Raw genomic sequence first — 23167 nt, 5'->3', positions numbered from 1 at the left:
CCAAAAACTCCTACAGGATCTTACAAAACACACATTTTATAATTTAAAAGGTTTCATTGGATGGATGGTTGCATTCAGAGTTCCAGTCACTGGCTCAATGTAAAAGGAGGATACCAATGATGAGTACTGTTTCTCAGGGGTTGGTATTGAGACCAGCACTAATTAACATCTTTGTTGGTGACATGGACTGTGGGATCGAGTGCACGCACAGCAAGTTTGCTGATGACACCAAGCTGTGTGGTGTGGTTGACACACTGGAGGAAAGGAATGCCATCCAGAAGGAGCTGGACAGGCTTGAGAGGTGGGTGTGTGAACCTCATGAGGTTCAACAAGGCCAAGTGCAAGAGCCTGCATCTGGGTTGGGACAATTCCAAACACAAATACAGGCTGGGTGGAGCATGGATTGAGACCAGCCCTAAGGTGCAGGCCTAGGGGGTGTTGGGTTGATGAAAAACTCAACATGAGCTGGCAATGTGCGCTTGCAGCCCAGAAAGCCAACTGTATCCTGGGCTGCATCAAAATAAGTGTGGCCAGCAGAGCAAGGGAGGTGATTCTCTCAGTCTGCTCCACTCCTGTGAGACCCCATATGGAGTACTGCATTCAACTCTAGGGTCCACAGCTTAAGAAGGACATGGACCTCCTGGATAGGGTCCAGAGGAGGGCCATGAAGGTGATCAAGGGGTTGGAGCACCTCTCCTATGAAGATGGGCTGAAGGAGTTGGGGTTATTCAGCTCAGATAAAAGAAGGCTCTTGGGAGACCTTATAGCAGCCTTTCAGTACCTAAAGGGGAACTACAAGAAAGCTGATTAGGGACTCTTTGTCAGGGACTGTAGTGACAGAACAAAGGGTAATGGATTTTAACTAGAAGAGGAAAGATTGAGATCAGGTATTAGGAAGAAATTTATTACTATCAGGGTGTTAAGGCACTGGACCGTGTTACCTAGAGAGATTGTGCATGCCTCAGCCTTGAAGTGTTCAAGGCCAGGCTGGATGGGGCTTTGGGCAACCTAGTCTGGTGGGAGGTGTCCCTGCCCCTGGCAGGTGGTTTGGAACTGGGTGATCTTTAAGGTCCCTTCCAACCCAAACCATTCTGATTCTATGATTGCTGTCACAGTCTAGAGGACACTTTAACCTGTGGATTACCCTTCTTGCTCCCTGTATATGCTTAGTAGCATACACACTATGCTTATGCACCATATGTAAGCTATTGGATCAACAACTCAGCAAGACAGTTCATGTTTTTTGCAATTCATGTCCACCTCACTGAATTTGGTCACAATGGAAATGAATGTTTTTATCTCCTTAGATGTAAAGCTAAACAAAGACCTTGCAGGTTTTGGTCCTTAAAAATGAAAGAGGAAAGCAAAGGATGAAATCCTGTACGCTCTAAGATCAAGAGGATTTCTGCTCTTCAGTACTCTTGTGCATTAATTCACTACTCATCTCCCATACACCTATGGGGCCTTCAAAGTACTTCTATATAGGACTCTGCCACATAGTTAATAAAAACATCAGGAATTCACATGCAAGTACTTTTTTATGATTCCACCTAAAATTGACTCAGTTTCCACATGCACTTCTTTTTAAATGAAAAATAGTTCCATCAGAGTAAAAAAAAAAAAGCACTTTTTTTCTCCAAAAGAGAATAATGAATACATAAACCATCGTTATCTTATACAAGATTGGCCTCATCTCACACAGGAACCACAACTAGTTTCAACAGAAAGACTAAAAACTGGTAGGAAGGAGGAATTATTTATTATTCAATTCTAAGTGACCTTACTTTAACATTGTATTTAATTTAGTTTTTAAGAAAGATAAAAACTGCTTATAGAATTCTTAAAGCATTTTCTTTACAAGATCACTAGTTGTCCATTGTTGATTGTTTCAGCTACTTAAAAGTTCTCATTTGTTATCTTAACATCTTTCAGATGCATTGGGATTCTGTATCACTTTATTAATCATAATGGAAAAGGTCATATATAAATAAAACAATAAAAAGCTCAGAAAGTCTTGAGGAACTGTTAGATTATCCTTGGTTCATAATCTGAAAAAAGTTCTTTGGAATTTATCTGTTCTGCTACAATGTAGTAGAACAGCACTGAAACAATGAATATTAGTGTTAACCCAGAAAATAAGAATAGCCAGTTTTGTTGTGTTTGTAAAGGAAAGAAAACTCAAGAGAAAAACTCATATGCACCAATTCTGTAAATGCACAGTGAAAATCCATGCTCACTAAAGTGTCAGTGCAGCATAGAAGTGATATTTCAGGAGTGGATCTTGTGATGTGTTCTGGAGCTTACAGGAACAGCTTTGAGGTATATCCATCTGGAACTACGAGTGACCAAAACCAACAGCAAGATGCAATGGTGAGTCTTCACTTTTGTAAGATACTTAATGGTGGCTTCACTCATCAGGATTCATTTTTTTCCTCCAATTCTAACAGATCATCAAGGAATTCCACAACTTCACCCTAGAAAGGATTAAAATGAACAGAAATGTGTTAGCCCAGTACTCCAAAACGAGTAGAAAATGTTAACTGTTTTTCATTAAAACATAAACTGCAATAATCGGTGCTGAACTATCTTTTAACACTTTTATATAGAAGCTAGTATGAGTCTATAAAACGCAAATTAATGGCTATATAGGTATAGCCCATGTACTTGGCAGGGTCATACAGACTTTAAAAGAAGAAAACGTTACACTTCATGTTAAATTTTCTTGTACTTTTTCAGGTATTTAAATAGACAATTAAATTGTCAAATTTAGAAAGTACACGCATAAATGTTTAAAGCACCTGTTAAATTAGGAAATTGTTGAAATACTATGAAAAATTAAAGCTTCAAAATTCAAAGCAAAAGTGTTTTGTAAAATCATGAATTTGACTTTGTTATCTGTCTGTTCTAGCAGCTAATGCCCTCTGCTACAGCCTTCAAAAACACACCCCCTCTATTTTCACCCATGGATCTTGACACGTTATACTTCAGTTCAACAAAAATATAAAGAACCAGAGATACCAGAATGTTTTCCATACTGGAAACAAATAATTTGGTTTTAAATTCAGACCAGGTTAAATTTAGTCCATATTATACTTAAAACCTCCATCATACTAGTACACGATACCAATGTAACATAACAATCTAACTTTAAACTGCTCCTGGCATAGTGATGTCATATACCACAGTCAAACATCTTCTTGCAGACAAGCCAGAGTACTTTGGGATGATACTGCCCCCTCAGCTGGAATTTACTGGTTTGTCAACCAAGCTACAGTAACTGAGTAATAACCAGTTGTAATCAGTTTCAACCCAATGTAACATCTTCAGCAGTGGTGGAAGGGGATAACAGTAAACGTGCAGCAGCGTCTCCAAATACACAAAAGTGAAGGTAGCAGCACATTTACCTGTGCCCTCAGAAATACCAGTATTTTCCTATTTGCCCTCCATGCACAGTTCAGAAACATCACTGCTCGAGTCTGGACATATTTTCACTTTTTGATACAACCCAAATACTGAGCTGTAAGAGAGATGCTCAACTTTATATTTCCAACCTTTAATTCTAATAACTACAATGTTGTGTTAAACTGTTCATCCTTTCTCAACATAAATTTATGTGCTCTAAAAATGTTAAACGATTTTTTTTCAAAAACAAATAGTAACTTTCTGATAGAAAAATCAGATTTTTTTTTTTTTTATCTAACTGAGAAATCCGATCAGGTCTTACTCAGTCCCAGATTAAAAATAATCAGAATTTAAAACAGTGGTGCTGAAAGCAAGTCACCCTTGTACGGATGTTCATTTCCATTCCCCCTCTTCCCTTCACCCCTTAGTCCAAGTCTTTGTCAACTCTATTACACTTTCTGAGTTTGGTCAACCGAGGCTGCAAACAGTATTTTAGAACGCTAAATAAATTTTAAGAACTTTTTTAATCTAGGAAGGTACTAATTAGGAGGACAATTCCTTCCAGACAGTTTGAGACTCAAACTTTTATTGTTTTCTATTCTGATGAAGAAAGAGCATTCATATGCTTGTGGTCAGTGAAAATAACAAGAAATTGAGGCTTTTTTTTTTTTTTTGTCTTATTTTGAATACAACAATTATATTATGGGTATGGCAATTAAAAATACTAACATGACATTTTTCAGAAGTGTGATCAGCAATGAGAGGAATAATAAGAACCAAGCAAATAAAAATAAAAGTGGGAGGAAATCTGGCTTAAGTAACTGCTGCTCCTGTTCCTTGTCTCACAGTTCCACCTTAAAAGACAGTTGAGTTTTTTCAGCTGTGGTTTTAGCAAGTTCTGAGGGACGGCAATTTATTTTTCTTTGAATTTATTCAAAACATCTAAATTTCCAATTCAACAAAAACACATGAAAAAATGCCAACACATTCCCTGCTTGTCTTCCTTGTTGCAGGAAGTCTGTCAACTGGAAATCAGGAATTCAACATTTCTGCATGCTTTCCTTTGTTAGAAGTATTTCGACTGCCTAAGGAGCCCACTCATGGGAAGAACTCTGTACCACTTCACAAATTCATATGAAGAAAATAGCCACTAGGACCAATAGTCACTACAAAAGCATTTTAAAGACCAGAGCAGAGGCACAAAGGACTTAAGGACACGTTTTCTAGCAAAGCTCTTAGAACTGTAGCCATAAGCACGTAGGTGCCTCTTGAAGAAGTACAGAGAGGCAGGTCCCATTAAATCTGAACAGATTTACGAGACTGGGAAAACAGGTGTCTACTACAGGGGTCTTGAATCTAATTCAGACAGATTCTCTTACACACCTTAGAATCACTGTTGAATGAAAGAATAACATGTTAAAAAGGAATTCTCTTCTTAGTCTACCTCTAAAGACAAACTTCAAAACGTATGAGCGAGAGAGGTAGGATGAAGGGCATAAACATCTGACCGCATGGCCTAGAACTGCGTATAACATAGAGCTTAGGGATATGGTTTAGTGGGGATTGTTAGCGTTAGGTAGAGGTTGGACTCGATGATCTTGAGGTCTCTTCCAACCTAGAAATTCTGTGATTCTGTGATAAGGAAGACAGAGAGATTTCAACATTGTGACCTTGGTAACTCAAGCATATGGTAAACTAATTCAATTTATATTATTGTCATGCTCATCAGTAAAGTAAGATATTCCAGAAGACATAGCAGGTTGTTTAGCCTAGAGAAAAGAAGGCTCTGGGGAGACATTATTAAGCCTTCCAATACCTGAATGGAGCCAACAGGACAGCTGGGGAGAGGCACTTTAGCAGAGTGCGCAGTGATAGGACAAGAAGTAATGGCTTTAAACTGAGAAGGAGAGATTTAAATTAGATGTAAGGAAGAAATTCTTTACTGAGAGGGTGGTGAGGCACTGGAACAGGCTGCCCAGAGATAAAAGATAATACTACGTCAGAAGAGTTGATCACATTGTCACTCTAACAGCTGTGACCACATTGATCACTGTCCTTGCCCTATTAGCACTGACTTGACACTGCATCAGGCATTTTGCATGACAAAAGTCAGCAAATACTCCACGGATATTAATTCCAGGGAAAAAGCCTCCTGCACACTGATGTCTAATATTAGCTTCAGTTAGCCTGCAGACTTGGAGTCTGAAAATGATTCTCTGATACGATTTAAGCATTCAGTGTAACAGATTTCTTCCTGTTACCTACCTTAAGAGGAAGCACAACAAATTCTACATCCAAAGATCATTGCAAACCCGTAATTCTTCCTGCTGCCAGCTACTAGAGAGAACACCAGCCATCCAGTTCTAATGCAGGTTACATAAATATGCTGCTCCGACAGTGCTGATGTAAATCAGGTTGTGCAATACGTGGTCCACAGCATGATGTAGCTGTCTGGCTGGTAGCTAGTATGTCAATATATGAAGTCTGACTAAGCATGGGGAAGAGCAGGGTTTGCTGTGAGACCACTCCATGCCTGATAGGGCAGCTGGTGACTGGAAGGCGTACTCATGCAGACTGCTTGGTCACCTGCTGGGAAGCACATCCTCGTTGGCAAGTCGGCCTTTGGTCTACAGTCGCTGCTTCCTGGCTTGTGGTGGTGCCCAACATCATCCACCAGCACCCCATGACCTACCTCCCCATATGATAAACCTCTTCCCTCTCCCCATCCAGGGACAGTCAGCAGAAAGTGGGAGTGACAAGAACGATGCATAGGTAAAGATGGGACAGGTATAGCCTGAAATACAGGAGGACATTCAGCAGTAGTAGGGGAATGTTCCCAGAGTGGTGTGAGTGGCAGGAAGAATCACATAAGCCGATCAGCTGGAGCCTCCAACTATCTGTTAGATATGCAGATAGAGGACCCGTGGCTTAGATTAACATCTGAACAGAGGCACAAACAGAAAGAACAAGTTTTGTACCACAGTAATTTAAGAAGGTTTTACAGACAGTATGCGACTAGGTGAATTATAATAAATACTAAGTTTAAAACAGAGTTCTTAGTCAATGTATAAGCTAACCTAGGGTACTGAAAATGGTGTACCAGCTATTATAAACAAGGCTAGAGCATTTGAAAAACAAGTCCTAAAAAGGAGGAAAAATGCAGAACTCCTCACTTATTACCACAAGCCAAGTGTCTGAGACCAAGGTACACACTGGGCCGGGGATTGTTACTGACCCTTCCTTATGCAATATTAAATGCTGCATTCACATACACAAAACACAACCTCTTAGAAGAAACATCTGTATTTTGGAGATTACTAGCCAGCTATTAAAATAAACAGCAAGGAAGAAAAGCTACCACTACCTGGCTCAGTTATGGCTCGCTTGAGACTGATGGTCCAGCACCAACTTTTCTTTCACCAGCTGCATTTAAAAATAGTAGCAATCAGTTGCAGTTGTACTGCTCACTGACAGACCTCAATGCTTTGCCTTTGTTATTAGGCATTGCTTTCTGCATAACAAATACTAATCATTCAGTGTCCTTGCCTCTAACCACAATCTGTTCTGTCCTTTCTCAATGTGGACTGGAAAAGTTCTGGGAAAAATAGCTTTCATGCAATAACCCATACTTTCCATGCAGATTTGCCGATGGCATTTTATATAGGGATTCCATATACAGTGCAGTTCAATAGCTCGTTCGTCAGGGAAGAAACAGAGAATACTAAAATAAGTGTTGTACAATGAATTAGGATCTACATAAAAATATTGTTATGAACATGCATTCATGCCTGATTATTAGTGAATGAGTAAGAAAAAGCCTTTATGCTCACTAATCTTAGAAACTGAGACTTGAGAGACAATACACAGAGAAATAAGAATTGTCTGGATCTTTGTTTCCTTATAATCTATGACCTAAAAGGAAAATATTTATCCCACAAGGGTGTCCTTCATAGCAAAAGGTCAGACTTTGCAAAAGTTGGAAAAACATAATGACTGGAAACTTGCTCAATAGTAGAGTAACAAATCCGATTCCCTTATGTACTGGGTATAGGTGACTATGTTTTGGTAGCGGGAAGCTTTCAGGGGTGCCCTCTGTGACAAGAGGCATGGGGCTGTCCTGTAAGTCAGAAGTAACTATCCTATAATTGCCCTGTTAACTAATATCAGTAACTAATGGGAGTGGAGACACAGTCAGATTCATGAAAAAAATCAGATTTTGTTCATTCTTTTCTCATGTGTATAGACTTCAATGACTAATAACCATTTTGTGGGAGAGAAGATAAAGTTTTGATATGGCTTACAGTTGGGGCCATGTGCTGATAGAGGCTGCAAACGCATACCACACCACCAACCAAACACTGAGATTTTGGGGAGGAGCTTTTTTTCAAGATAGCAGTAAGTTATGTGTCAATGAGTGGCTCAGCCATGTTGCCTGAAAGGTTTATTCAGCCATCAACCAAGAATAAGTTCCTTGATCTAACCTTCAGTTAAAACATCAGAGTTCCCTGTAACCACCTCAAAGCCCTCCCAGATCCTCCATGAACAGTAAAAGCCAGACTTGACATTCCTTACATTCTAGCAGGAAAAAAAATAATAAAAAACAAACAATTCTTCATGTAGAAAAATTTGGTCCTTAACTTGTTTATTTTTCAGATGTTTCGTCAACAGTGTGACCCACTGACACATGCTTTTAGTGATTTTTAAAATTTTAAAAGAGCTTTGTTGTTCCTTACATGCATGCTAACTACTTTTCTCAAATATTTTTCCATTTCATTTTTATTATGTATTATGAACATGTAACTGTTCTCTCCCCATATACTATGGGAGACTGCAGTACACTGCAGTGATTACAATACTATTGTACAGTAAACTAATCAATGTGCTTTTCTCTTAATGTTTTTATAATGCCTATAAAACACGAGTTAATTCAATTTCAGAGCAACTTCAACATTGCCTTCACTGCACTGAAAACATAAGTCTTTTATGCTTATGCTCTCTTTGCTGCTTTATGCTGTACACAAAAAGTTTAAGAAAATTTGTGGAGGTAAAAATTCCTCCTAATTTCTAATCTAATCCTGCCATTTAAACCCTGCTATGCTTGCAACTTTCCAATGTAGGTGTTTTAAATGCAAGGAGAAACACCTTTAACTAAGATACATGTTTAAAGATAAAAAAGCAAGAGGGAAAAGAAGCTTCTGAAGACAGCCAGCCACATAGGCAATACCTCCAGTAGAAAACGATGATGAAAAATAACCCATTTTTATTTTCTTTAAAGAAGCCTATATTGAACAAGGACTGTAACAATGCCAGTTAACTACCACTCTTCTCTTAACAGCTGCCACCAGCTCTCTTCAGTGTAGCAGTGCTATTGTAGCCGTTTGGTCTGAGGTCAAAGACAGTACAGAGTTCATATGTCTGCACTTACAACTTTCCCTTATAAGTGCACTTGTGTAAATCATTTGAACATATGCAAAAAGTGAGTTAATACAGCCAAAAATATGTTGTTAGTGATTTCTGAACAGAAAAATAGGCTGAATTCAGCCTATTATTTGCTATCTGTAGTCCACTGGGCCCCCACGCCTTGATGCTATTCCATGTCTTCTCTTTCTACCAGTCATATTAGTTCAACTCTCACTCTCCTGTGTGTCACACTTCGGAATAGAGCATTTGAGTCTCAGATATTATACACTTAGATGGATACACAAAAGGCAAACAAGAGCAGGATGACAAAAAGAAAAGAAAAAAAAAAAAAAGTGGGCCAAAGCTTCCAACGGTTTTTCACCTACTAAGTACCAAAAGAAAAAACACATTGTTGCATCACCCTAGCCAAATACTTGTGGTTCTTATGTAATTTAGAATAGCTAAGTAGCTATCCCTGAAAATAAAAAAGTCTTCAAGAACACTGAATTTATGGGTCAGAAACTTGTCTCCTATAATTATTGTAGTGCTGAAGTTATATCTGCACTAGTTGAGTATCTGGCTCTTAACAGCATTTCATTTTGCTATGTGCAGTACTGTGGAGTACTTAAATCTGTGCAGTACTAGGAGTTATATCTATTATAGCCTTTATGCATTACACATCTGAACAGAAATCAAGAAGTTTGATTATCCATGGGCAACTAAGATGACAGCACTGTGTAATGCTCTGTTAAATTCACTGTGGAAAACTCTATAAGGATATATAATAATAGTTACTTGTAAGAGAAAGTAACCTGTAGCAAGTTGTCATTAATATTCCCTGTCACCTCTACAGTGTTAGATGTTTGAACTAGAGTTTTTCATTTCCCTGTAGAAAAACATTAATAAAATAACACGAATGGGACAGTATTTATTGTAGTGACATATGCAAAAATCATTACTACATGTTCCAGCCTCTGTAATTACTGCAACGTATTATTGGAAGAAGCCACATGTTTTCACTCACTTTGCTAATGGGATTTGAAAAGACAGACACGTGGATGATCCGGAATATTAGAACACTGAAAACTCTGAATAAAGTAAGATTCTCCATTTGAAAGTATGGACATGCTCACAGAGGAAGATATCCTTTAGCCACATCAATCCTTTTGCTTCACTCAAGGAAAGAGTGATTTTTTTCTCTTGAATTACTCTATTATTCTATGAATAATAGAATGATGAATAATTTCTCTTCAATTATTCTATGGGCTTGTTGTGCCACAAGCAACTTCACAGACAGCAAATACAGAACACAGAAACTCACAAAATGCGTGGTCTACAGACCAAGAAGCACATAGTTTAAATGAACAGTGTGCACTAAAAAAATAGGTTGCCTCAGTGATTTTTAATGCTTTTACTGTAACACCTTATCTGAGTTTTTCATCAATTTTCCACATTCCCATAGAATAAACTTTTCTATCTTTGCCAGGAGAAATATTATAAAACAATATTCCATTTATACTACCATGTCCTGCCCATCCAGCAGAAACTGCAAAGTAGCGATTTTATCTTTGTGCTATTCCTGCTCTGTCTGGAGCCTAGATGGCTCCTGCAGCCAAGCAGAAGCTCAGGTAGCCAGGGATTTATAAGTTCATTACCAAAAGTCAGAGCCAAGCCAGAGGCATGAAGAGCTTCCATCTCTCCTAGGTTCTTCAGTCCTATTAAGGGAGGGCACATAAGCCCATTAACTTTTTCCCAGGAAATCAGAATGATAACTTTCCTAACACGAATATTGTGGGGTAGGGATGGAGAGGATCATAGAATCATTCAGGTTGGAAAATACCTCTAAGATCATCTAGTCCAACCTTTAACCTAATACTGACTTGGTATATGGCATGACCAAGCCCAGAAATTTTGCTTGTTTAACCCAAACATAGCCCAGGGTAACGCCACTTCCTTGACACTTCCCCAGAAGTTTAGTTGACGTTTCCACTGTACTTACCTCTTGTAGATTGCAAGGTCATTTATCATTGCACCAGTGAAATGGTCTACAGTTGATATGCCAACAAATGAATATTTTTTTTTTTTCTGTATTAAATGCTTGAGATTGAAGATTGCTTTTATAATCCCTTCTTGTAACAAGATACAGGGAAAGTCCTCAAAATAGACTGCTTCCCTCCTTCCTTAATTACTCATCCTGTTGTTTTGGAGCAGCAGATGTGAAAGAAGGATAAAATTACAAATGAAGTTTATGCCTAACGTAAGAAAGCATTATGGGCAAAGCATTGTGTTTTCACGAACCATCACAGGAATATAAAAAAGTGATCAGGTACCTATACACCCTGATGGAAACCCCCATCTAGTGCTCATCTAAGCTTAACTTTATAACAATTCTATTAAACCGCATTTCAAAGATGTTTATCACAATGGAAAGACTTCTCAGTCTTCCTAATTTCTACTAAGACATACTGAATACTGAATCTACTAAGACATACTGCATATGAATCTACTAAGACATACTGCATATGAATCTACTAAGACATACTGCATACGAATCTACTAAGACATACTGCATACTGAAGGCAGTACAGACATATTATTACTTCTCCACTATAGAATATTATCTGTCTATATATGCTGGATAATATAAAAATTGCAAAGGTGATGTATTTTATAACATAAGCCATTTTTTCTCTTTTCGTTTATAAGTAAAAAAACACCTCAGCAGTGCTCAGTGCATGTATACTGCCTCATACCATGCCTGAAGACACCTCTTTGCCAATGCCAGCAATGAACTATTCCATCACCTGAAGACTTTTTTAACCTTTAAATGAAAGTTACTGAAAATAAAACAATGCAACCCAAAGCCTCCATGACATACTTTAACTTTAGCTGGGGAAGACAAAGAAATGCCTTTTCAACAATTAAACTATTTTTCCTGCACAAAAATCCACTTTACATATTTCAAGCCTAATAGTAGTCATTACGTGTCACTTGTCCATGAATTCCAAGCATTTCAGAAGCAAGACTTCTGAAGACTTCTAAGGTGACCAAAATGTTACTGTACAAAACAAAAATAACAGGACTTACTTTTGATAAAATAAATGTAATTTAAGTGGTTACTTATGGACCAAATTATGAGAATTTTAAAACGTAATTTAAACATTTCAGAAAAAAAAAAAAGTGAGGGGAGTTGTTAAATATATAGTACTTCTCTGCCCCCTGGTGTTACAGCTTGCAAAGTGAATTTTCTTTTGGGGGCTGGGTGCGTTACATTTAGTCTTGTATTAATATTGCCCATTATTCCTTTAAATTGTATGTAAGTGATCTAATGCTCTTTGAGTTTGTTTCTTATATTAATTTACAAAATAAGAATTTATGATGAATTGGTTACAGTTAAAAGAAGATTTCTCCATATTAGATAAATCTCAGATTTCTAATTATACATCATCTTCGTTTTAATGTGATTGATTTGGTTTTGTTTCTTTTACCATCAGTTCCTCTCCAGAAAACTCACCTCATCATCATCCATTAGATGTTCCTTTGCGAATTCATACATTTCCAACTGGAGTGTGGTTATGTTTTGATATCGAACTGCATCCTACCAAAAACAAATTTGCTATGTTACTTTAGGGTACTAAGACAGGGGAGTGTCATCGCACGTCATCTGAAACTATTCCAGTGAAGCTAGAGCCAGACTCAACAGAAGGTAAATTCCACAGGGTTTAAAACGTTTTAGAAAAGAAACAGCAGAACAGCGAGCAGTATATCCAATGTCTTCTGCAGATCCTTCTAAGCAAAAACTCCAATGGTGTGAAAAGAACAAAGCACTCTCCTGTTTCTCATGTTTCAAAGCATTGGCGAGTCAGAGGATAAGGAATGAGACTGCCAGAGCTGAGCAGCAGCCTGTGCCTGCATTCCAGTGGGCTTTGGACATGAGAAAGCCTCCATCTCCCTGCATGCTGGCATATAACAGCAGGCAGTTCTGGGAAAATGAGACACTAAGCTATTTTGCATTATAATGACTCACCACCCTGGGCTGGAGTCTGAGGACAGGAAATTCTGTAAGGCTGCCTACCTACCTATCCCTCCTCACTTCCCTGGGTGTTTGCCTGGACAGCACAGTTTAGCTCAGTCACTTACTCTCAGATTGATGAATGCTGCAAGTAATCTACTTTGATTATCCCATTTAGACCTTTTCAGGGAGGAAAATAGGAGACTTCCTCTTTCACAAGGATGTCTAAGGCTTAGTGCCAGAGCCAATTACTTCTGTCACGCTGGTACCACTTTGTGAAAATAAACCAGAGACAGTATGGTTTTCATGGCAAGTGATTAGGACAGCAAGCAACTTCTGTTCATAGTTAGATGGATCAAAGTACAACAAAATACAGCTGTATGCATTTGATATTTAATATTTAAAAATTAAATCATCTGTAATCTCAAGTCCTGAGAAGTTATCAATGAAACATTCAGACTTAATGTGTAGAGCCCTTGTTCAGTCTTCTCTGCATATGTATGCCAAATCTGTTTGCGGTCTGCAGTTTTACACTGCTCCTACCCCTCACTCACACTAACGTCAAACACTGTCTCCAGTACGGCTACAAACCGCAGTTCTGTTCCCAGAAGTAGCAACAAAAGAATGGTCACTCTTCCCTTTGAGCTCAGACTCACTGCTACTACTGCCTGAAAGAACCAAATACAGTTTCTCTCTATTCTGTCTCTGTTGGCCCTGCAGGGCAGCCTGGGTTTCCAGCACACAAATAAGATGTGCTGCACAAAACTCAACAGCTGCCCACAAACAAAAAATGTTTAACTCATACATACTGATATTTTTGACTCAAGCTGACTGGCCTAAGAGGAAGGAAAGTGTTATCAAATTATTACAGAGAAAGAAAAAGCACTAAATTCAATTTGTGGAGCATGCCATATGCTAACTACTTGTATAGCATACACCACTGATGCCTAAGGAGTCACAGAAGTGTCACAAAGCAGTTAATTCTGCTGATTGACATGAACCCTGGTAACAAGAAATGACAGAAAATCCAATTTGATCATCACGGTCCATGCTGCAAAAATCCAGAAACACAGCAAAGATATTTGCACATGTACCTTGGACATGAAAATTTAAAAACAGCATTGAAATCCAGTTTTAAGAATTATTTCTCAAACTCAGATCATAATCCCTGGATGTTTCTGTAGCATTTTAAATCATTCACATACCGATCTGGGCTGAAAATCCTCTTCTTGAAGTCCCCATTTGTCTTTGTGGTACTGATAATAGACCATGTTCTGTTTCATTACTTCGTCTTTCTGGTCAAACAGAAGGTAACTAGCAGCACAAGAGGCTGCATTCTTCATGTCATTCACTAATTAATAAACAAAAAAATAAATCCAGACAAGGTAAGTAAACAAAACAAAGAGAATAAAGAGGTTTATTATCTACTTTCAAAAAAACCTCTGAGGAAAACAGGAACAATTTTCCACCTTCCCCACAGCTGTATTGAAAATTAAAAAAAATAAATGATTCCCAGAAAGAATATGCTATTTTTGTGTTCTGAAACAGGTTAAGTCCATGATTCAAAAATGGGGACTTACCTAACACAATCTTATGACTGTAAGAGTCAGGTCATGGACAAGAGCAATACAAGATGCTTGGCTGCCCTTAGACATACCTCCTTCCTCTTCTTAGGGCAAATGGTGTAACTTACCATCAACACAGAAGGTGATTTTCCTAAGACATTAATTTCTTGTGATGGTTTTCTAAGACAATCCTAATCAAATGTTCCTCCCAAGTATTCTAGTATCAGCGGGGTATCAACCTACAGCTTGGGTGATCCCTACTCTGGCATTTCGTAAAAAAAAAAACAAACACAAAGAAACAAAGAAAAAATAAACAAAACCAATTTTACTAAAATTGACAAAGACAGAAAAGTCAATATATGAAACGTAATCAAACAACATATGCAAAAAGTCATTAATGGCTTGGTTCTACATGGCTGGGTATGTCTTTCCTTTGATATTGGAGCACAGGGGAATAGCTTTAAGGGCTGCATGTGTTCTTTATGGTGCAGGCAGCTCCTCCAGAAACCACAAAACTCACTGAATGATTTACCTATCAAATATATAATCACTGAGGACCAGAACACTATCATCTCGGTTAAGTGGGCCTCTCTTTCTTCACAATGCAGGTAGCCCCACACACTCTATTCTAATGGGATTATGAGAATCCACTAGGAAAGAGAGAATGTATGAAATATTCTGTAGGTTTGTCTTGTGAGAAATTATGAATAGTAAATTGAGAATTTAGTATTTATTCAATAGCTGCTGTTATGTTAAATGTGTTTTGTTGAGGTCACAGTCTTTCTTCTTACTGAATGAGTTAGAAGTTTAAGAAAACTGTTCTCATTAGAGCTATCCAATCAGCTGCTTAACAACCACATGGGCCCCAAAGGTTGACTGCTGTGGTGTTCTGGTACAAATCTTTATTTATTTATTTATTTATTTTGTACATAGGTACACAAAACATGTCTGAGTCCTTGCATGCATTCTGGTGCATAGGATGCTATTTACCCTAAGATGTCATACTACGGTTTACTTCAAAAAGGCGTAAGAGCTGGTGCATTATTCATATATATATAATATATATGATGAACATTTAACATTTATATGGAATTCTGGAAAGTGTAAGTAACTTGTGCTAGCAGTAGATATAAAAAATGAGGGACAGTAATGCATCAGATCACATTCTGTAACTGTCCCATTTTTCCAACACCCAAGTGGAGACCAGTCACAACCAAGAATGTCTTAAAACAGAGGGGCTTAGCCTGAGCAGAATGCAGCATCTATGGGACTTATATTCAGCAATTCACTATGTCATGGACAATTTTATGAGCCAGAGATCATCATGCTTATGTCCAATGCCTACAGTTACATGGGAAGAAAAAAAACATATGCACCTCAGAATTTCACCTTCAGAATACACAAACATGCAGATTCTGGAGACTGCTTAAATGTAAGTAGTGATTTAATGTGCTTAAATAACATTGGGCTGGTGTGAGAGAGTTTCCATTCCTGGTCTTTTCCCTCTAGGTATAATGCTTTAGAATGTAAATAATACTTACATTTATAATATGCAAATTGTAAGTAATGGTACATGGTGGCCACAAATTTCTCGACAACAAAGCCTCCTATAATGGGTGTCAGATTACTCTCACACTGCACTTTGCATGCAAGGACTTCAATATAATGATCTATAAGGAAGAAGACAAAAACACAGGATATGAGTAGAGCACAGTGAACTGTTATAACCCCTCCCATTAACTACCCATTAAAATTTGGCCTTATAATGCTCTCCTAGGTCCTGTGCATCCGGATCTTGCTGCTTGGAAATAGTGACCATCTACAACTCCATCTGGAGTACATATCAAATGCCGGTGCTCAGCTCTTCTGCTAAAATCAGTAGGATCAGGCCTCCAAATGCATCAAAATCACAATTCCTAACTAAGCAGTTAGATTTCAGTGACACCTACAGGCAGTTTGAGGTGGTAGGTTTTATAAACTGTTACATAGTACTGCATTATTTCCTAACTGTGAACTTAACAGTGCTGTTTTTGAGAGCCTTTACAATTTCATTAAATAATTTCATAATTGAGGTCCACATGCTACTGAGTACAACTGCATCACAGAGAAAGACACCGGGTGATTGCAAAATAAACATCCACAGAGAGCTGTGTTTTGTGACAACTGTTTGGATATTCTAATAGAACGTTTTCTGACAGACATGGATAGATGCTGCACATTACAAAATAACTTAAATCCACCAAGGTTTAAGATCACATGCTTATCCAGTCTGCAAAGCTTGGCACAACAGGACTAGAGACGATTTTATCTTCAAGAAAATACATTCCAAGAAGGTATGTTCCAAGAAAACCTTCCATCAAAGAATTCCAAACTTTTTCAGGACATATAACATCAAGCAACAACACTGAACAGAAATATTTTAAAGCCTTAGTTTCCCTGTTTGACACATTTGGCAGGTGAAGCAAGTTACCTAAGCTTGTGCAGCAAGTCACTGACAAAGGCGGAAAAAAAAAAAAAAAAAAAAAAAGGCCCCTTCCCCTGTTTTCATCTCTGACAACTCCTATCACGAATACTAAAGCTAACTGAAAATGCTTGGCCAAATTAAATTACCAGACCCCTCTTTTACAATAGTGGAGGCACCAGACACAACAGTGTTAGCCTCCAGCTACTACTTATATAGATAAATAGGCACCTAATGCAATCACCAAATACTTAACCGTTAATGTTTTTTTGCTACATCTACTTTCTACAATAAAATCTTGGAGACTGGATATGTGTTCCTGGAGCAAGAGCATAGTTCAATGCACACATTTCAGCTGTGGAAGTAAATTTGATTTTTCTTATATCAAGAACAAAATATTTGAAAAGCACTGCCCATAGCTGTGATGGCACCATGTGGTACTCCTACCTTTGCATCTCACCACTACAACTGGAATTGTCTGTTCCTTACAAGAAGGAAGAGGGACAGCAGCAAGTGCTTTACTGCACCCTTTACTGCAGTTTGGGGGTGATTCTGATATCAGGGCTCTGACCCACTAGGGAAGAAAGCCTGTGTTTCATGGTTTATTGCCTGATTTGATCTCCACTCCTTATTTGCTGCCCTAGGCATCTGCCAGCTTTGCTGAAGCAAGGCTAGAGGAATGACCCGCAGTCTTTATTCCATGGCAACATTACAGGTGGATACTAATTCCACACTGTGGAGCTGCTCTTGTACTTTTCCCCTCACCAACTCATCTAGTGGCTCTAGGACAAAATGTTGGCCTGTCTTTCCTTCTGGCAACTTAGAAATTCTGTTGCATTTTTCACATCTTTAAGTTCCTTGCGAAAACATGCAGGCATTATCCACACAAATATTGTCAACAACACTGAGCCCATGGAGAAACCACACTGGAGAAATTACTTTTTTCTTTCACTACAGAAGAACATAGGAAATGTGTACATCCCATTTTGACAATCAAAAAGATAGAATCTCATTTTATTTGAGAATTAATATTTTTTAAGCCATACACTTGAAAAAGAAATCTTATTTGCTAGCAAAACTCTACTGTAGGAAAGATGAAAAATAGCCAACAGATACTTGTCATATTTACAAGAAAGGAAATATATATCAACAGTGACGCACAATTCACAAAGCATATTTTGAAGGCAAGCTAACCACTGAGCCTCAAACACTGACAAAACGATATTGGAAGTCAAGTGATCTGTCTGGATAACTATTGCTAGCTGGATGAAAGAGTTCTTATTTACACATCTATGTTATCCTAACACACTTATGCATGTTAATATGTTAATATATTATGATGATATATGTTAACACGAGAACTCTTTGTTCCTATTTTCTGACAGCCCTTACTTGTGTTACTTTAAAAAAAAAAAAAAAGTAAACAGGAATTCAAGAACTTTCTAGTAAATCTAGTACTCTAATAAACTCAGATTGGCCCAAGCTAAGCAGGGGCACCATGAGCAATTCCCTCTGCAAGCTAAAGAAGAGGGACTTTGGTAGCTGATCTCATGGAGAAAACAAAATGCACTTTCAGGACTTCTTCCTTCACTGTTTCCTAACCACTCACCTGCAATAGAGAGATAGAAGTCTTTAAAATCTTTGATCTCTCGGGAGCCTTCACAGGCTGCTATACAGTCATCGTAGGCTTTGAAGAAATCAGGAAGAGCAAGTTCCATATCTGAGACTGATGTTCTCCAGTTGTCACCATTGTATGCTCTCACAGCCCTGACAAAGAGATTCTGAAAAATTGCCAGGAATGAAAACTAGCACTAAATGACCTGTGGAAAGCTGCATGTAAGTTCAAATACAGTAAGTGATGTCTCGGCATTTCTGAATTACTACATAAACTATTATTCAATTAATATTAGGACGACAAACACAGATGATGAATGGATTTTATCAGGTATTTCCCAGATATCAGAGTATGTAATTCCATTTCAGATAAACAGAAAAACCTGCTGGACAGAGGTAGCAGTGTGATTCTAAAGCACAGATTTTGACAGAGATTTTCAATGGAATCTAAACACCAAAAGTTCTACTTAGTTTAAGCTGTGCCTCCACAGCTCTCATGCATTTTAGTAACTCTTTGCACTTACTTAGCTATATTTGTTTATCTCCACATAGCAGCTTTCAGGTATGCTACTCTACATGATTTTCTGTGACTTGTGGAACAGTAAAGACCACAAGAGGTGAGAATTACTGTATGCATTAAGAAAAAACAGAAAAGACTGAGGAAGACAGGAAGAGGAAGAGCTGAGAACATGTAAGCAAATGAGATGCTTGAATCTCACACAATAAGAGAAGTAACAAAAAGTTCCAAAAGACAAGACTGTTAAAAAAACCATACCTCATAAGGCTTTGTCTCCAAGTCTTTAATATGCTCCTCAGCATCAGGCATGCTCTTGTAGTATGCCATATTTCTTTGCATCATTTCATCATCTGGATGCTTCAGAAGAAATGTATGAGCTGCTGCAATAGCTTTTGGAAGGTTATTAGCCTAAAAAGGGGTGGGAGAAGGGGTGGGGGGAAGAGTTAATTGGGGGAAAAAAAAACAGTTTCCCACTTTTTGTCAATAAACTTTCCTGCAGCATCTATATTCCCAAGCTTATTTCTGCTGAAACCTCAGTCTCAGCAGATATAATGGTACAGTGAAACTGATGTTAATACTTCTCAGTTTTACAACTAGCTGCACCAGTGTGAACATTTCAGTGTTTTTTTTTTTTTTTTTAAATCTATTGTTGTTTCAAATAGCATAAATGATTGTAAGTCAAAAAGTACTTTTTCCCTTTCCTATTCCCATTCATAAAGCTGACAAAACACAAAATTATACTATTGCTCATATGTAGGATTAATCGCATAGATATTACTGATGACAGCCTATGGATACTTGGCACGTGTCATCACTTTCCATGGTATTTATGTAGCTTATTTGCCTAGCAGCAGAGAATACAATTTTACAATAATGTATCTTCCTGATGGTGTTGTGGATTTAGAGCAAACAGCAGTTACTTGCTCAATAATTGTTTCTAATGTACTATGTGATTTTTTGTACCCGTTTTAAAACCAAATTCAAACTCCACTAGAGGTATTTTGTGAAGCATATATTACTCATTTACAACTGCATATGCCAAATATATATGTACTTCTACACTTGTGCCTATATTTTATATATATGCATATTTTATAAAATATATAGTATATGTACACATACTTATGAAGAGTGAGACTGTGAAAGTAAAAGTCTTACGTATTTGTGAAATGCTAAACCCTTCTGTCTTGTAAGCCAAGATCCAGATCAACCCATCCAGTCTATTGATGTGTAGGTGATAAAAGAGTTCCACCTAACATCTCAAATAGCTTATTGAAGCGTATGTATAATGCTTTGAGCAAGAATCACAAGCATGCATGCAAATGCACTGTTCTTTTTGCATCCATAAAAGGAACTCTTTCATTTCATGAAGAAACTTGAGAGACTACCAAAGAAACACTTCAACCCTAATATTAGCTCTTACTGCTGTGCTGCTGTAAGGGCTAAAGCACTGGAACTATTCCAGGTGCACTTCCTGTCCATCCCAAAACTATGTGCTTCCCAGTCAGCCTGCATGTTGCTAAACACAAAGGGAAATCTCAGCTGCACTTTCATCAAATGCATAAATCCTCTTGTGTTTGGTGTTTTAACTCTATTTGCTGATAGGCTGATGAGCCCCTAATTTTTGCTTAGTCCATGATCAATCTTGGTTTCAATTTTCACCACTAAAAAAGGGGAAAAAAAAAAAAAAAAGGTTTTGTAGAAACACATTCCAAAGTAAACTTGGTGGCTACAAGACAGCTCCCCCCAGAGGAACAAGCAGCAGCATAGAAATACTGGCTCCCAGAATCACCTAAGACATGGCAAAATTTCACTCTTAAACTCACGTGAATAAATACATGGTCACTTAAAAAAATTATCTTACACCTTCTTTCTACATTATAAGTGATGTTATGGATGAAAACAAACGACAACAACAAAAAAGTGACATTCCTTGGCAGCCAGGAAAAAGTCCCTTGTATGTAGCAGTTTGTATTTTTAGAAGGCCCATTCAGAATGCTCCAAGTGAGTGATAAGAGCTCAGAGCTGGACTACGATATGATAACAAAGACTATAAGCAACAGATAGTAAAGAGAGAAACACCAAATCGCACCTCACAAATCTACTGTAAATGTGACTGAAAAACAGTTTAAAGGAAGAGGGAAATAATTTCTCCAATTTCTCAGATTCACACCTGCCAGTCATCAGAAACAGTAATTAGGTGTATCAGAAACAGTAATTAGGAATGACTTGTGTCATTCCTGACATATTCCATATTACTGACATGATAAGTGCATTGCAAACTTTGTATGTTCTATAGGAGGAATGACTAGTTAAAGTAAGAAAGACAGTAAATGGAAACATCTGTGGTGACATTATTTTGGTGTCTGCATATGGCTTTGAGAAGAGTGCCTGCCCGCTCTCTTATTCAAAGGAAATGTCCCCTGTTTGATACCTTTTACTCTCTGTGTAGAGAAGCCTTAATGTATAAAGGCAAGTTCTTCTGTATAGTCTTAGGGATGGCTTCAAATGCACAGAATTACGCTGGTGTGACACAGTACACGTGGATATTGTTAATTAGTGTTTCACAAGAACGTGTTTCCCTGTTTTGGTTTATATAACTTTGGAAAGCAATTAAAAATATTTTAAGTTTTTCTCCTGCAAGACACAGCAACAGTTAAAAAGGTGTGTATTTTAAGCCAGCAATCTCAAAAGGAATGCACAAGCATAAATCCTTGTATAATGAATACTGTGATATACTGGAACCAAATCCCTAAAAGAAAAGACAATCTAAACAAAAGTGTTCAGCTTATTTTCTTCGCCCACAGATGTCCCATTTATTCAAAATGCAAGTTATTGCAGTATCTGAGGGGATAGAATGAGGACCTTGATTTAAGGAACAAAAGATGAAGATGTGGAGTGGGAAAATTGTGAAATAGATCTTGGTCAAGAGGGTGGCAGGAAGCTAGAGAAAAATAGAGATGTGTTAAAAGAGTTGTCCCCAGTCTTAGCAGACCCAAGAGAAGAAAGTAAATACCATTCCAGGGCAAGTATTAGTGTCATGCTTCAGCAGCTGATTTCGCTTTATTTAACCTTACTGTGTCTGTAACAACACTGGAGTTTTGCAGGCATCATGCAAGTCACACCGGGGGCTGCTATACCTGGAAGAACTACATGTAGACCAGAAGAGCGCACTCAAAGAAGTTGGGCATGCTGGGGCAGAACAGCACTTGCAATAGCAGAGAAGAAGCAGAGAAGAGCACTTGCAATAGCATAATCTTGACATGAAGGGTCTGGAAAAAAGGAAAAGGTCTGGAAAAAGTTTTAAACAAAGTCAGAAGCGAGTAAGAGAGATGGAAAGATGAGAGGGCTGCACAGCAGCAGGATAAAGAGACAGGGTCCCATGGCTGGGGTTTGGGAGGAACTGAAGGCCAATCCAGGAGTTCCACTGGATGAGGTGTGAAGAAGGAGCTGGGTGAGGAAGGCGCCGGGTGCCATTTTGTGGGCAAACACAGGACAGCCGAGGCACAAAGCGGTCCCCAGCGGGTGACACGAGGCAGGCAGGCAGGCAGGCAGGCAGCACCCCGGCGGGCCTCACCTTGAAGTAGGCGAACTGCAGGTACTTGTAGGGCTCTCGGCGCTGGAACTCCTCAAGCAGGTCGCGGCCGGGCTGGGCCTGGCGGAAGGCGGGCAGCCCTTGCTTGCAGCGCCGCAAGCACTGCGCCCGCCGCAGCACGCCGGCCAGCAGCCGCAGCTCGGCCAGCTCCCCCCCGGCGCCGGGGGGCGGCCCGGCGGCGCTGCAGTTGCGGTGGCAGAAGGCCTCGCTGTCGCGCAGCAGGCGGTAGAGCCGCATGCTCACCTCCAGGTAGTTGACGCTCTCGGGCCAGTTCTCGGTGCTGTACTGGTCCAGGCCGTAGCGGTAGGCGGACTCGAGCGGCATCAGCTCGTCCCGAGGGAAGCTGCGGAAGCTGTACCGCTCGTACTGAGCCCCCGCCGCCGCCAGCAGCGCCGCCAACACCAGCCACATTGCTGCGGTAGGGGGAGACGGCCCGGCACCACGTCACCGGCACGGGGGGATAGGGGCGGGACGGGACGGGACGGGATGGGACGGGAGAAGGCGGCCCGGCCCCGGGGAGGGTCTGCGGGTCCGGGGGCGGTGGGAGGGGGAAGCTTCCCTTCCCCTTCCATGCACAATGTGGAAATTGCCTGTGCTAATG

At 39.1% G+C, this 23167-nt stretch overlaps 1 protein-coding gene across 1 annotated transcript; it reads right to left on the bottom strand.

Annotated features, from left to right (window-relative positions):
* Positions 1–1737: 1737 nt before the first annotated feature.
* CRTAP (cartilage associated protein) lies at positions 1738–23020 on the bottom strand. Its single transcript, XM_084511592.1, has 7 exons — positions 22549–23020; positions 19230–19379; positions 18450–18621; positions 15921–16049; positions 14020–14165; positions 12317–12400; positions 1738–2474 (listed from the first exon to the last, which is right to left on the bottom strand). The coding sequence occupies exons 1-7, from the start codon at positions 22975–22977 to the stop codon at positions 2415–2417; spliced, it is 1170 nt and encodes a 389-aa protein (XP_084367718.1). The 5' UTR covers positions 22978–23020; the 3' UTR covers positions 1738–2414.
* Between the last annotated feature and the right edge of the window lie 147 nt (positions 23021–23167).

The sequence above is a fragment of the Aythya ferina genome (assembly GCF_964211825.1).
Source record: "Aythya ferina genome assembly, chromosome: 2".
Lineage (NCBI taxonomy): Eukaryota > Metazoa > Chordata > Aves > Anseriformes > Anatidae > Aythya > Aythya ferina.
The sequence above is the reverse complement of the archived record's forward strand: the minus strand, read 5'-3'. Positions and strand labels throughout refer to the sequence as shown.